The 11,465-nt window shown below is 39.7% G+C and overlaps 1 protein-coding gene across 6 annotated transcripts in view; it reads left to right on the forward strand.

Moving 5' to 3' along the window:
• The window catches only part of Sfmbt1 (Scm like with four mbt domains 1), a 94,766-nt gene that overhangs the window by 49,024 nt on the left and 34,277 nt on the right, over nucleotides 1-11,465 (forward strand). For all 6 annotated transcript variants that reach the window (XM_021203208.2, XM_029541540.1, XM_021203207.2 and 3 more), the window contains 2 exons: nucleotides 1,089-1,183; nucleotides 5,011-5,251. In XM_021203208.2, the coding sequence (XP_021058867.1) occupies nucleotides 1,089-1,183; nucleotides 5,011-5,251 (336 nt within the window). The remainder of the gene's footprint in view (nucleotides 1-1,088; nucleotides 1,184-5,010; nucleotides 5,252-11,465) is intronic.

Here is an 11,465-nt window from a genome sequence, read left to right on the forward strand (position 1 = left end):
ATATATATATATATATATATATATATATATATATATATATATAAACTTGTATATGCGAGTGCAGTCCCCACAGAGGCCAGAGAGCATCAGATCCTCAAGAGCCGAACCTACAGGGAATTGTGGGCTGGTTCATAGAAAGTGGAAGGGTAGTTGAGATCCTGTTGAGCCTTTGCAGTCTTATGTGAGTGAAAGGTAAAAGGTATATAAATAGGCCTTGCTCCAGAGATAGCAGTGGATATCATGAGAAATAGATTTAGGATATGCTTCATTGGATTATATCTAAGGGCTGAATAAAAAGGGAGGGGACAAAAAGGAAGTTCACACTTTCTGGATTGACTGCTAATATTGGCTAGTAGTATTTTTACTTGGGTGAAAAATACTTAGAATCAAGTTCACATTTTAAATTTGAAATGTCTATTAAGAATCATAAATGTTGATTTTAGATACTGTATTTGAGTCTAAAGTAATTCAAGTATATTTATATTCACTCTAGCTTTGTATGATCTATTTGAGTAAACTTTAGATTTGTTGTTTCCCCAGTATCTTAGTCAGTGTTCTTTTGCTGTGAGGAAACATCTTGACCACAGCAGCTCTTATAAGGGAAAACATTTAACTGGGCTAGCTTACATTTCAGAGGTTTAGTTTCATTGTCATGGTAGGAAGCATGGTAGTGTGCACATATACATAGTGCGGGAGAGTAGCTGAGAGTTGTATGTCTGGATTGACAGGCAGCAGGAAGAGGGAGACATTAGTCCTGGCCCGAGTATTTGAAACCCTAAAGCCCCATCCCCAGTGGTACACTTCCTCCATCAAGGCCACGCCTACTCCAGCCAATTCCTGTTAAATAGTGCTACTCCCTAGTGACCAAACATCTAAATATATGAGCCCATGGGGTTCATTTCTATTCAAACCAGCACACCCAACATGAGCAAATATATCAAATGACTGTTACGTTGAATTGACTTAAGGGAACCTACCATTAAAGTAAAAGTTGCTTAACTTTTTGTGTGTAAAATCAAATAGCTTGTTCTACATTGAGTTGTCTTTATAACGAGTTTACTATAACTTTTTGTTGCTTTCTTTTGCAGATCTTGGGTCTGGTGTAGAAGTAGAAGAATTCAGCTGGGAAGATTATCTAGAAGAGACAGGCTCCACCACAGTTCCCTATGCATCATTTAAACATGTAGGCAACACCCCTTCATTTTTCTTTTTTCTCTTGAGACAGGGTCTCACTGTGAATACCTGGCTGTCTTGGAACTTTATATAGATCAGGCTGGCCTCGTATTTAGAGAGATCAATCTGCTTTGCTCTAGTGCTGGTACTAAAGATATATGCCACCATGCCTGGCGCACCCCTTTTCTTTTAATCTTTGTATTATGTCTTAGTTACTTTTCTTTTGCTGTGGCAAAACACCATGACCAAGGCAACTTAACAAAAGAAAGAATTTGCTGGGCACTTACGGTTTCAGAGGTTCATGATTATCAAGGCAGGGCAGCATGCAGGCAGGTCACAAACTCATATGTTGAGACAACAACCACAAGGCAGAGAGAGAACTAACTGGAGTGGTGTGTGCTTTTGAAAACTCAAAGCCTACCCCAGTGACACACCTTCTTCAGCAAGACCACACCTCCTCATCCTTCCTAAACCAACTGGGGTTCAGGCAGTCAAGTGTGAGCCATTGGAGGTCATGCTCATTTACATAACCACACTCTTCTCCCTGCTCTTATAGGCCAACAGCCATATCATAATGCCAAATGCATTTAGCCCAACTTCAAAAGTCCCCATAGCCTTTGAGTGTCAGGACTGTTTACAGGTCCAAAGTCTCTTCTGAGACTCAAGGAAATCTCTTTAATTGTAACCCCTATAAAAATCAAAAAGCAAATTATGTACTTTGAATGTACATTGACATGGAATATACATTACAATTCCTGGAGGAAAGTGGGCATATTGAGGAAACACTGGACCAGGCAAAACTGAAACCATTGTTTTATATACCTGTAAAACTTAAAAAAGGAAAGTGTGGGCTGGGAACATGGCTCATTTAAGTATAGTGCTTGACATGCAGGGACGAGTGCTTGAGTTCAGCTTTCCAGCACCCACGTACACAGTCCGGCATCGCTACACTCACCTGTAATCCCAGCACTGGGCAGGTGGAGAATGTGAAACTATGGAAATGCAAGGCTTTGTTTACTTTGTGGCGATGGGTTTGATTGGGGCTGGACTGAGGAGAGAGGCTGACTGAGAAGGATTTCGGTTTATTTGCTTTTGGTTTCCGAGACAGGGTTTCTCTGTAGCCCTGGCTGTCCTGGAACTTGCGTTGCAGACCAGGCTGGCCTCGAACTCAACAGAGCTCTGCCTGCCTCTGCCTCTATAAGTGCTAGGATGAAAGATGTGTGTCACTACACCTCGAGAAGGAAGGGTTATTTTAGGTAAAAGCAGTTCTAATAACGTGATTCTGTGTTCAGAGCTCTGTATTTTTCACAAAATTTCATTGGCACTGTCAGTGCAGACTAAGAGACTGTTAATAACCAATTAAATGCCTCAGACCTACAAGTCAAGGTACTCTCTGCCTGAGCTCAGTGTTCTTGAAGGACAAAGCCACCAAGGTGACCATGTGGGAGATGAGGAAGCCTTTCATTGCAGAGCAGACAGGGGCAGGCTAGGCTGTGTTCATGGTACTAGTTCTTAAAACCAGAGACTTGTTCCAGCAATTATAGCTGTGGTAGCGGTTTGTCTAGCAGAGCCCCTAGTTGAGGAGGAATGGGTGGTGGAGGTGGGCTGTGTTCCTAGGATAGAAACTATTGCTTCCTTGAGTTTTGAACTTTGAACTCTGAAACACTTACTGTCAAAATTCAGTTTAGGACAGCACAAATTTAATGGAGTCAGTTTTAAGGGTTAAATGACTTTCAAAACCCTGGTCTCAGGATATCATATGCATGTTGGGGTAGTAGTTCCCTTGAAAATACACAACAGGATCTTCAGAAGTAGCTGATAGTCAGCATGCTCTCCGTCTTGAACCATAAGATGCATCAGCTCTGGGTATTGTCTAGAACTATTCTAGAGAGACAGTGTAAAATCTCGGGCATGTGCTAAATTTCTGAGAAAAAAACCTTTGAGTGTGAATTTCACACTACACTTTCGCCTTTTATTTTAAGGAAATAAGATTTATTTAAAAAAACATTGACTTTGCTTCTTTGGCTCATTTAAGAACTCGACTCTCATTATCCAGTGACTTTGACTTCATTTCCATTTGTTTTTGTTTTTATTTGTGTGAGTATATTGTATGTCAGCTGCCACAGTGCATGTCTGGAGGTTAGAGGGCAGCTTGTGGGTTCTCCCAGGGCTTGACCTTGGGCAGAGAAGCTTGGTGGCAGGTTCCCCCATGCCCTTGCTCTATTTGTCATATCCAGAGTCTCCTCCAGTTACTGTTCTTTCTTATTCCATGAACTTGATTCTTTTAAAGAATGTGTACTGCTTGTCATTATTTTATGCAGTATTTCTCAATTTAGACCCACCTCCTTGGTTAACTTAAGTATATGCAGATGTGGCAAGCATGCCAGAGGAAATAAAGTCCCTTTCTTGTATGATGTCAGGCAAATGTATATAATTAAAGTACTGATGTTTCAGGAATCATACTAACTTTGATCAGTTTAAAGTGTTATCTGCCAGTTTTACTCACTGTAATGTTACTATTTTGCCTTTCACGATTGATAAGAATCTTGTAGAGTGATCCTTTGAGATTATGTGAAGATTGTTTTCATCGTAGTAGTTTTAGCATCTGTCAGTAATTCTTGCTCGCTGTGCTTATTTATATGATGTTTGTCTGCTGACAATTACGTTCATTCCTTTTCTTTTCTTTTCTTTTCTTTTTTTTTTTTTTTTTGAGATAAGATCTCATTATATAGTCTAGGCAGGCTTGGAGTCCATGGTCCTCTTACACCTCTGTCGCTTGAGTGCTACAACTAGTTGAGAACCACCTGCTTATATTTTTCCATCATTTTTTCCATATTTATATTTTGGTTGCAACTGTCATCATTGGGTGATCCTTTGGTTATCTTTTATTTCCTTTTGATCTATACCTGTCATGTTTTGATTATTTCTGTTTGATATCACAAGACATATCAGGCTCGTACTTTTCTTGTTTTTCTAGAATTGTAAGCAGTAGTTTCTCTGTGATCCTATGTTCTTATTTATTAGAAGATGATATGTAAAAAAAACAAGATTTGGGCACTAAATTTGTTTAGTATTTGTGTATTTGTAGTCCTCTGAGTTCAGAGCTAAGAAATGTACATACAGTTCCATCCATATCTATACTGCTTTCCTATCAGTTATGGTGTTTTTATTTAGATACAGCTGTTTCCAGTCCAGAATGACAGGATTCATTCCAGTTCCCCCGCTTTTTAATTTGTAATTTCTCCCACAATGAATGTTGTTCATTCACAGTGTGTTCATGTGTATGCTTTAGATTTGCTAATCCATACCTTTGTCACCATGTAGCTTTTCATCTAAATTGATTATACACTTTATTATAACAGCTGACAGAAGCATGGACTTTGACATTGGAAGGATGGCTTCCTACATATAGGACATAATATTACGATTAGTACTGACTTATTATCTCTATGATTTTCTGTTTCCTATTATGAAACCTATTATGGTTTCCTAACTTTATTTGTCGAGTGGTATAGAAATCACTCTTGAAGACATGTTGAGCATTATGAAAGTGTGAATGTTTAGTAATGTACATGCTTTCTAGGAGATGCTTTCTATAATCATAAGACTGTATTGTTAACCAAGTTCCATACTGTCATGTGAGGCAGAGCTCTGTAGCTACTTCTGGTTTTTTTAAGCCCACTGCTATGAGTTAGAATTGGAATTTCTAAGGTTTACCTTGAGAAGATTTTTTTACTGGAAATTAGTGTTTCAGAAATATTAGATCTTTAAAAGAACTTGAGGTAAAGAAACACTCATATAAGGTTTGTCTGGTGCCTCGTAAAATTGTGTCTTTAGGTGGATATACGTTTGCAAAATGGATTTGCTCCTGGGATGAAGCTGGAGGTAGCTCTGAAAAAAGATCCTGAGACTTACTGGGTTGCCACCATCATTACTGCCTGTGAGCAGTTGCTTCTGCTCCGTTATGAAGGCTATGGGGAAGACAGAAAAGCAGACTTCTGGTGTGACATCAGGAAAGCTGGCCTCTATCCCATCGGGTGGTGTCAGCAGAATCAGAAGACCCTCGAAGCTCCAGAAGGTAGTAAAATGATGGGGTATTTCTGTAAGAAAATTCAGATTGGCCGGTTTTAAGCTTTTCAGTCCACTCTCATATAGATTTACAAAGCATTTTACGCTGTTTTGAATGATAGTTTTTATAGGGAGTAATGCATGTTTCCCTGCTTTTAGAATGAAATCATATTATCTATGATTTATCTTGATATTTTTAATATTTTAAATTTTTAATGTGTGTGTGTCTGTATGTATTCAGGTATGTGTGCTTGCATGTGTGTGTGCGTTTTATTGTTTGTGTGTGTGTGTGTGTGTGTGCCTATGACTATATAAGGCTTGCCACTGAAGCCAGAGGGGGTGTCAGATCTCCTGGAACTGGAGTTAGACAGTTGTGAGCTGCCGTGTTAGTGCTGCAAGTCAAACTCAAGTCCTCTAAAAGGGCAACCAGTGCTCCGCAGTGCTGAGCCACCTCTCCAGGCTTTCCCCGGCCCATGAAAACTGCCAGGGTATGGCTGAGTTGCTGTGTGGTCCAGGCTGGCCTTCAGCCTGCTACCCTCTTGCTTCTCCTTCCTGAGAAGCTGGGTGTACAGGCATGTGCAGCCAGACCCAGTACACAGCAGGTTTTTATTTGGTCACAGCTTTTGTGGTTCCTCATTAGTCTGTTTCCTTTTGTTCTGGTGTGGGGTTGTGCTGAGAGGCCCAGTCTTTCTGGGTCCCCTTTGACTGAGGCTTCTACTAAAATCAAAGAATGCCACAAAGAGGGTATTATATCCTCTGAGGCTGGAGTTAGAGCTGGTTGTGAGCTGCGGTGTGGGTGCTAGGAATTGAACCCGGGTCCTCTGGAAGAGCAACCAGTGATCTCTCCATCCTCTTATTTTATTTGTTACTTATTTTTAATTTTTGAGACCTCTAGTTGGCCTTAAATTTGCTACGTAGCCATGAATAACTTTGAACTTTCATTGTCTTTACTCTGCCTCCAGAATGCTGGCATTCCAAGCATTTGCTACCACGCCTCATTTATGCAGTGTTGGGTCAGTGCTTTGTGCATGCTAGGCAAGCACTCCACCAACTGAGCCTCTGGTCCTGTGATTCCCTATTACTCTTTTTCTCTATAATAAAGAAACATCAAGTTTTGTTTGTTTGTTTGTTGATGGCCATCAAAACCGTAGTTTCTCATCTTTTCAGACTGAGACTGTCTGAGTTTGGGATTTGGAGATCTGGTGGTTGTTTTCTAGCTTTGTGACTTTGTTGTTGTTCTGGGAACTGAGCCCAGGACCTTTAGAAATGTGAGCAAAGAGGTCTTCTTCCTAGATACATTCATAGAGTAGCTCTGGCTGGCCTCAAACTCATGATCATCATGGGAGCTAAGATCACAAGTATGTGCTAACATACCTGACCCGATTGCAGGCCAGATTGATATACTCAACCCCTCAACCCTCTTATCAGCTTTTTTTTTTTTTTTTTTTTTTTTTTGTAGATTCAGGCTATATATAACTCTTTAGTTAAGCCAGCCTTGGACTTGAAAATCTCTTGCTTAAACCTTCCCACTTAACTGAGATTTCAGGTCTGTGACACCATTCCCTGGTTCTGTCTTTCTGTCCTGTCTCCTTTTACGCCTAAATAGTCTTGTAAACTATATTACAGACTTTTTTCTTTAGTCAGGGTTTTACTCTGTAGCACAGGCTAACCTCAAACTTGTCAAGTCCTCCAAAGGCTGGGATTATAGGTCTATGGCACTATGAATTTTAAAAATGAGCCGGCTGAAGCTCTGTTCTAGGAAGGTATCCTACTTACAGTAGGCCATAAATTAAATTGGAGGGAGAAACAAAGGACCAAAAAAGATAAAATAAAATTTAAAAGGGAGAAGGGGCTAGAGAGGTGGCTTGGGGGGTATAGTGGTTTAGAATACTTCTTGCTTTTGCAGAGGACCTGGGTTTGATTCCCAGCACACAAATGGCAGTTCACAACTCTAATACCAGGAAATCCAATGCTTTATTCTGACTTCTGTGGATACTAGGAGTATATGTGGTATGCAAACATATACATAGGCAAAATGCTCAGTATTTAAAATTAAGTAAATATAAAAAAAATTAAAAAAGAGGTGTGGGATAAAGGAAGAAAGAATACTGATTAAAAAAAAAACTCAGGACTTTTTATATTTATAAAATGAGAGAGGCAGGTGGAGCTCTTGAATTTGAGGCTAGCCTGGTGTACAGAGTGAGTTCTAGGGCAGCTAGGGTTGCACAGAAAAAACTTCGCTCTGGGAAAAAAAATGAGGTTCAGAAAACCAAACGAATGATTTTTATGATTATAAAGAGACACCAGGTGCATACAAGAATACAATGTAGATGGTATATCATTACTAAAACAGGAGTAGCAGAGGACAGATTGTGAATGGTGCTATAAATTCCCTATCGTGGGGTGTATTTTTTAAATTTACTTATTTTATGTGTATGAGTGGTTTTGTTTGTTTTAATGTGTATGAGTGTGTGCCTGGTACCTTCAGAGGTCAGAAGAAGGCATTGAATGAATCCCCTGGGACTGGAGTTCTGAATGAGGAGCCACTGTGTGGTGAGTGTTAGAAACCAAACTGAGGTCCTATGCAAAAGCAGTAAGTCCCTTAACTTCTGAGCCATCTCTCCAGCTGTTTCCTTTCTTGCTTTCCATTTTTAGTGCCATGTAATTAACTAGTTGCTTTTAAGTTGTTAGCTAGAAGTAAAGGAATATTACCTGAGATGAAGTATTGAAGGAAAGAAGGAGGGGGGAGGAGGAGGAAGAGGAAGAAGAAAAGGGAAGAGGAGGAAGAAAAAGAAGAAAAGAAAACAAGGAGAAGAGGAAGGAGGAGGAAGGAAGAAGAGGAAAAGAAGGAGAAAGAGGAAGAAGAAGAAGAAGAAGAAGAACAAGAAGAAGAAGAAGAAGAAGAAGAAGAAGAAGAAGAAGAAAAGTTGCTGTTATATTCAAGTTCAGTATTGTGTAGAGAGAAAAGGGAAATAAATAAGAAACTAATCCCAAATAGATAAGACTGATATTAGTGTATAAAGGTGTTGTGAGCATCTGTAGACTCCACAACCAGTTAGCAAAGGCAAGAGGGATGTGAATATGAGACCAGTTTGAGCCACATCGTGAGATTTTATACAAAAGTTCAAAAAAAATTAAGCTATTTGTATATTAGGGAGATGTTTTAGGTTATAAAACTACTTATAAAATTGAAAGGACGTAAGTTCACATTCACAGCACCCATGTTAAAACCAGGCCTGTAAAACCAATGTTTGGAAGTGGAGAGAAGCAGGTCTTATGTGCTTGGTAGGCAGCCAGCCTGGCCAAAACAGTTTAGGTTCAGTAAGAGATCTTGTTTTAAAAAATTGGATGAGAATGATACCTCATGCCCTCCTCTGGTATCCGTATGCACACTTCTGGGGTCACACCTCACACAAACCTGTACACATACCACATAGAGACACTAAACACGGACACACTGAAGTATATAGATAAATAAATCTATTACTGTAAAAAAAAAAACATTAGAAAATACAAACTAAGCCAGGCGTGGTGACGCATGCCTTTAATCCCAGCACTTGGGAGGCAGGCGGATTTCTGAGTTCGAAACCAGCCTGGTCTACAAAGTGAGTTCCAGGACAGCCAGGGCTACACAGAGAAACCCTGTCTTGAAAAACCAAAAAAAAAAAAGAAAAAAGAAAATACAAACTATCTAAATATAAAAGAGAAAGCATTTATTCCAAGTTGAAATCACATAGTAAACATGACATATACACATGTAATTCATTTAACATTAAGTAATATGATAAAACCAGGGATGTTGTATCAATGAGAACAACAAATGGGTTTACTCCTCCATTAAAAGCAAAAAAGCTATATTGACTTATGAAGCATAATTCACATTTGTCTCACATGCAGGAATGATATGTAAACAGATTTTTAGAGAGTTCATAATATAGTGGACAAAGGAGTAGAGGCAAGTACAAATAAGAAGCCACACGTCTAGGTCTCCCTGTGTGACAGATGACAGTTAGTTGACTAACATTAGGCACAGAGGACAGGTGTGGATACTGACTATAGATAGTCAGCAAGAAGAGGAGTCATCTTGCCCATTTGGTGTTGCCAAGGAGTGAGTGGCCTAGCACCTCGGTACATGGTGCGTGAGTGCATGCGTGCACCCGTGAGTGCTGTATTTTTAAGGTGGGTGGTTGTTCAGTGGTTAGGCACTTGCTGCTCAAGCATGAAAGCCTGAGAACTAGGGTTTGAATTTCTAGGGCCCATGCAAATGTCAAGTGAACATGGCCATCTGCCTGTAATTGAGGCTTTGGGAGGCAGAGACAGGGGGTCCCTGGAACACGCTGGCTAGCAAGACAGGCCATATTGGAAAGCTCTAAGTTCAATGCAGAGACTTTGCCTCATTGAATAATGTGTGAGATGGATTGAGGGTGGGTCTTTGACATCAGCCTTAGCCCCCCCACACACACACACAGAGTTTTAAGTATTAAAAAGCAGAAAGGAAGAAAATGGATCTAGGAATAAAAGAAATCCTAGAAAGGTTATCTGAAAGGAACACAATAAAGATGATAGATTTTCTGACTGTAACCAGAAACAAAATTGAAAATTAGAAAGCAACTCTCTCAGGAAGCCAAGTAACCCTCTCTGTAGACAGGGCTTGAGGGGTGGAGAGTTCACACAACTCTTTCAGTGACTTTAAAATGTTATTTGTACGTCTCTTCCTAGTAGGAGTGTATTTTGGGGACCATAACAAAAACCTTCGTTTTCAGTGATAATAAATAGTGTTGATTATAGAACTGATGGCATTTGAAATATTTATTGATGTATTTTCAAATAAAGCAAAATACTGTCTAACTAAAAGCAAGGATATTTAGCCTGATAAAAAAGAAATATAGTCTAAGTAGAAGAATCTAGGTGTATACATGATCTCATGAAGCAGCAGCAAATGAGCCTTCTAGTTGTAGACATCAGAAAGGCCCAGAAGCAGCTCAGTGGCAGGTGCGCTCACTTAGGACCTTCAAATACCATTTTGTTGCTCGTTTGAGCCAGTCTCATGTAGCCTGTGTTGGCCTAAAACAACTCATTCTGTAACCAGAGATGGTTTTGAACTCTTGACCCTTCCTCCTACACCTTTCAGTTGCTGGCATTACATTTGTGAGCTACCACATCTGACTTAAAATACTATTATTACTGAAACAAATTGGGGTTCCTTAAAGAAGTAGCTGGTTCTGGTTTGTTCATTAATAAGGACAATAACAGCAGTGGCTACAGGCATACATTTGTTTATGACTTCATAGTCAAATTTATAAATAGAAACTTCATTGATAGCCTTTGGAAGATGCTAGGGGATTATTTTAAAAGCCGGGAAATATGGAGAAAGAATGAAAGAATCATCCATATAGCCTGCTTTCTTTTTATAAATTTTATTTCAAGTTTATCAAATAATTTATAAAAAGAAGTGTTTAAGAATATATATGAACAAGGAATGGTAGAATTTCACCATTTTAGCCCCCATAGAAACAGAGTATCTGTGTGGTGAGAACCAAAATCTGTTTGGGGCTGTGGGGATGGGTAAGAGTGCTTGCTGTGTGACCTCGAGAGGCCCGAGCCCAGGGCGCAGCACCCACATGTGCTTGTACCCCAGGTACAGTGGAGAGCCGAGATAGAGAGTCTCTAGGTCTTGCTAGTTACCCAGCCTACTTGAAAAACAGCAATAGAAACTTACTAGGATAGCTACCTCTGGTTAGTTAATAAGAGTTGTAAGTAAGACATAGACTATGAATTATTCTCATTGGAGTAAGTTGGAAAATGATACAATGGCATTCTCTTTTGTCCTCACATGTGTGCTCATGGGTGATTATAAACAGTTATATACACACAACACACATCCAGACACACTTACAATATATAAAAAGCTATTAATGTCACAGAGGAACAAGTAGACCTTATATGCCTCTTTGTGGAAGGATATAATTCTGCTTGTAAAATCCTTTTACTCTCTCCTTTCCAGAAAAACTAGACATTAGTTTGATCAAGCTCTGGCTCAACTCTTGTTTTGTAGAAAATAGATGGGGTAGGACTGGGGCATAAGTCAGTGGATGTGTTCTTGCTTGGTATGCAGGTACAAGGTTGATGTCTCTCTCTCTCTCTCTCTCTCTCTCTCTCTCTCTCTCTCTCTCTCTCTCTCTCTCTCTGTGTGTGTGTGTGTGTGTGTGAGAGAGAGAGAGAGA

This window comes from Mus pahari, chromosome 8 (genome assembly GCF_900095145.1).
Source record: "Mus pahari chromosome 8, PAHARI_EIJ_v1.1, whole genome shotgun sequence".
NCBI classification, from domain to species: Eukaryota; Metazoa; Chordata; class Mammalia; order Rodentia; family Muridae; genus Mus; species Mus pahari.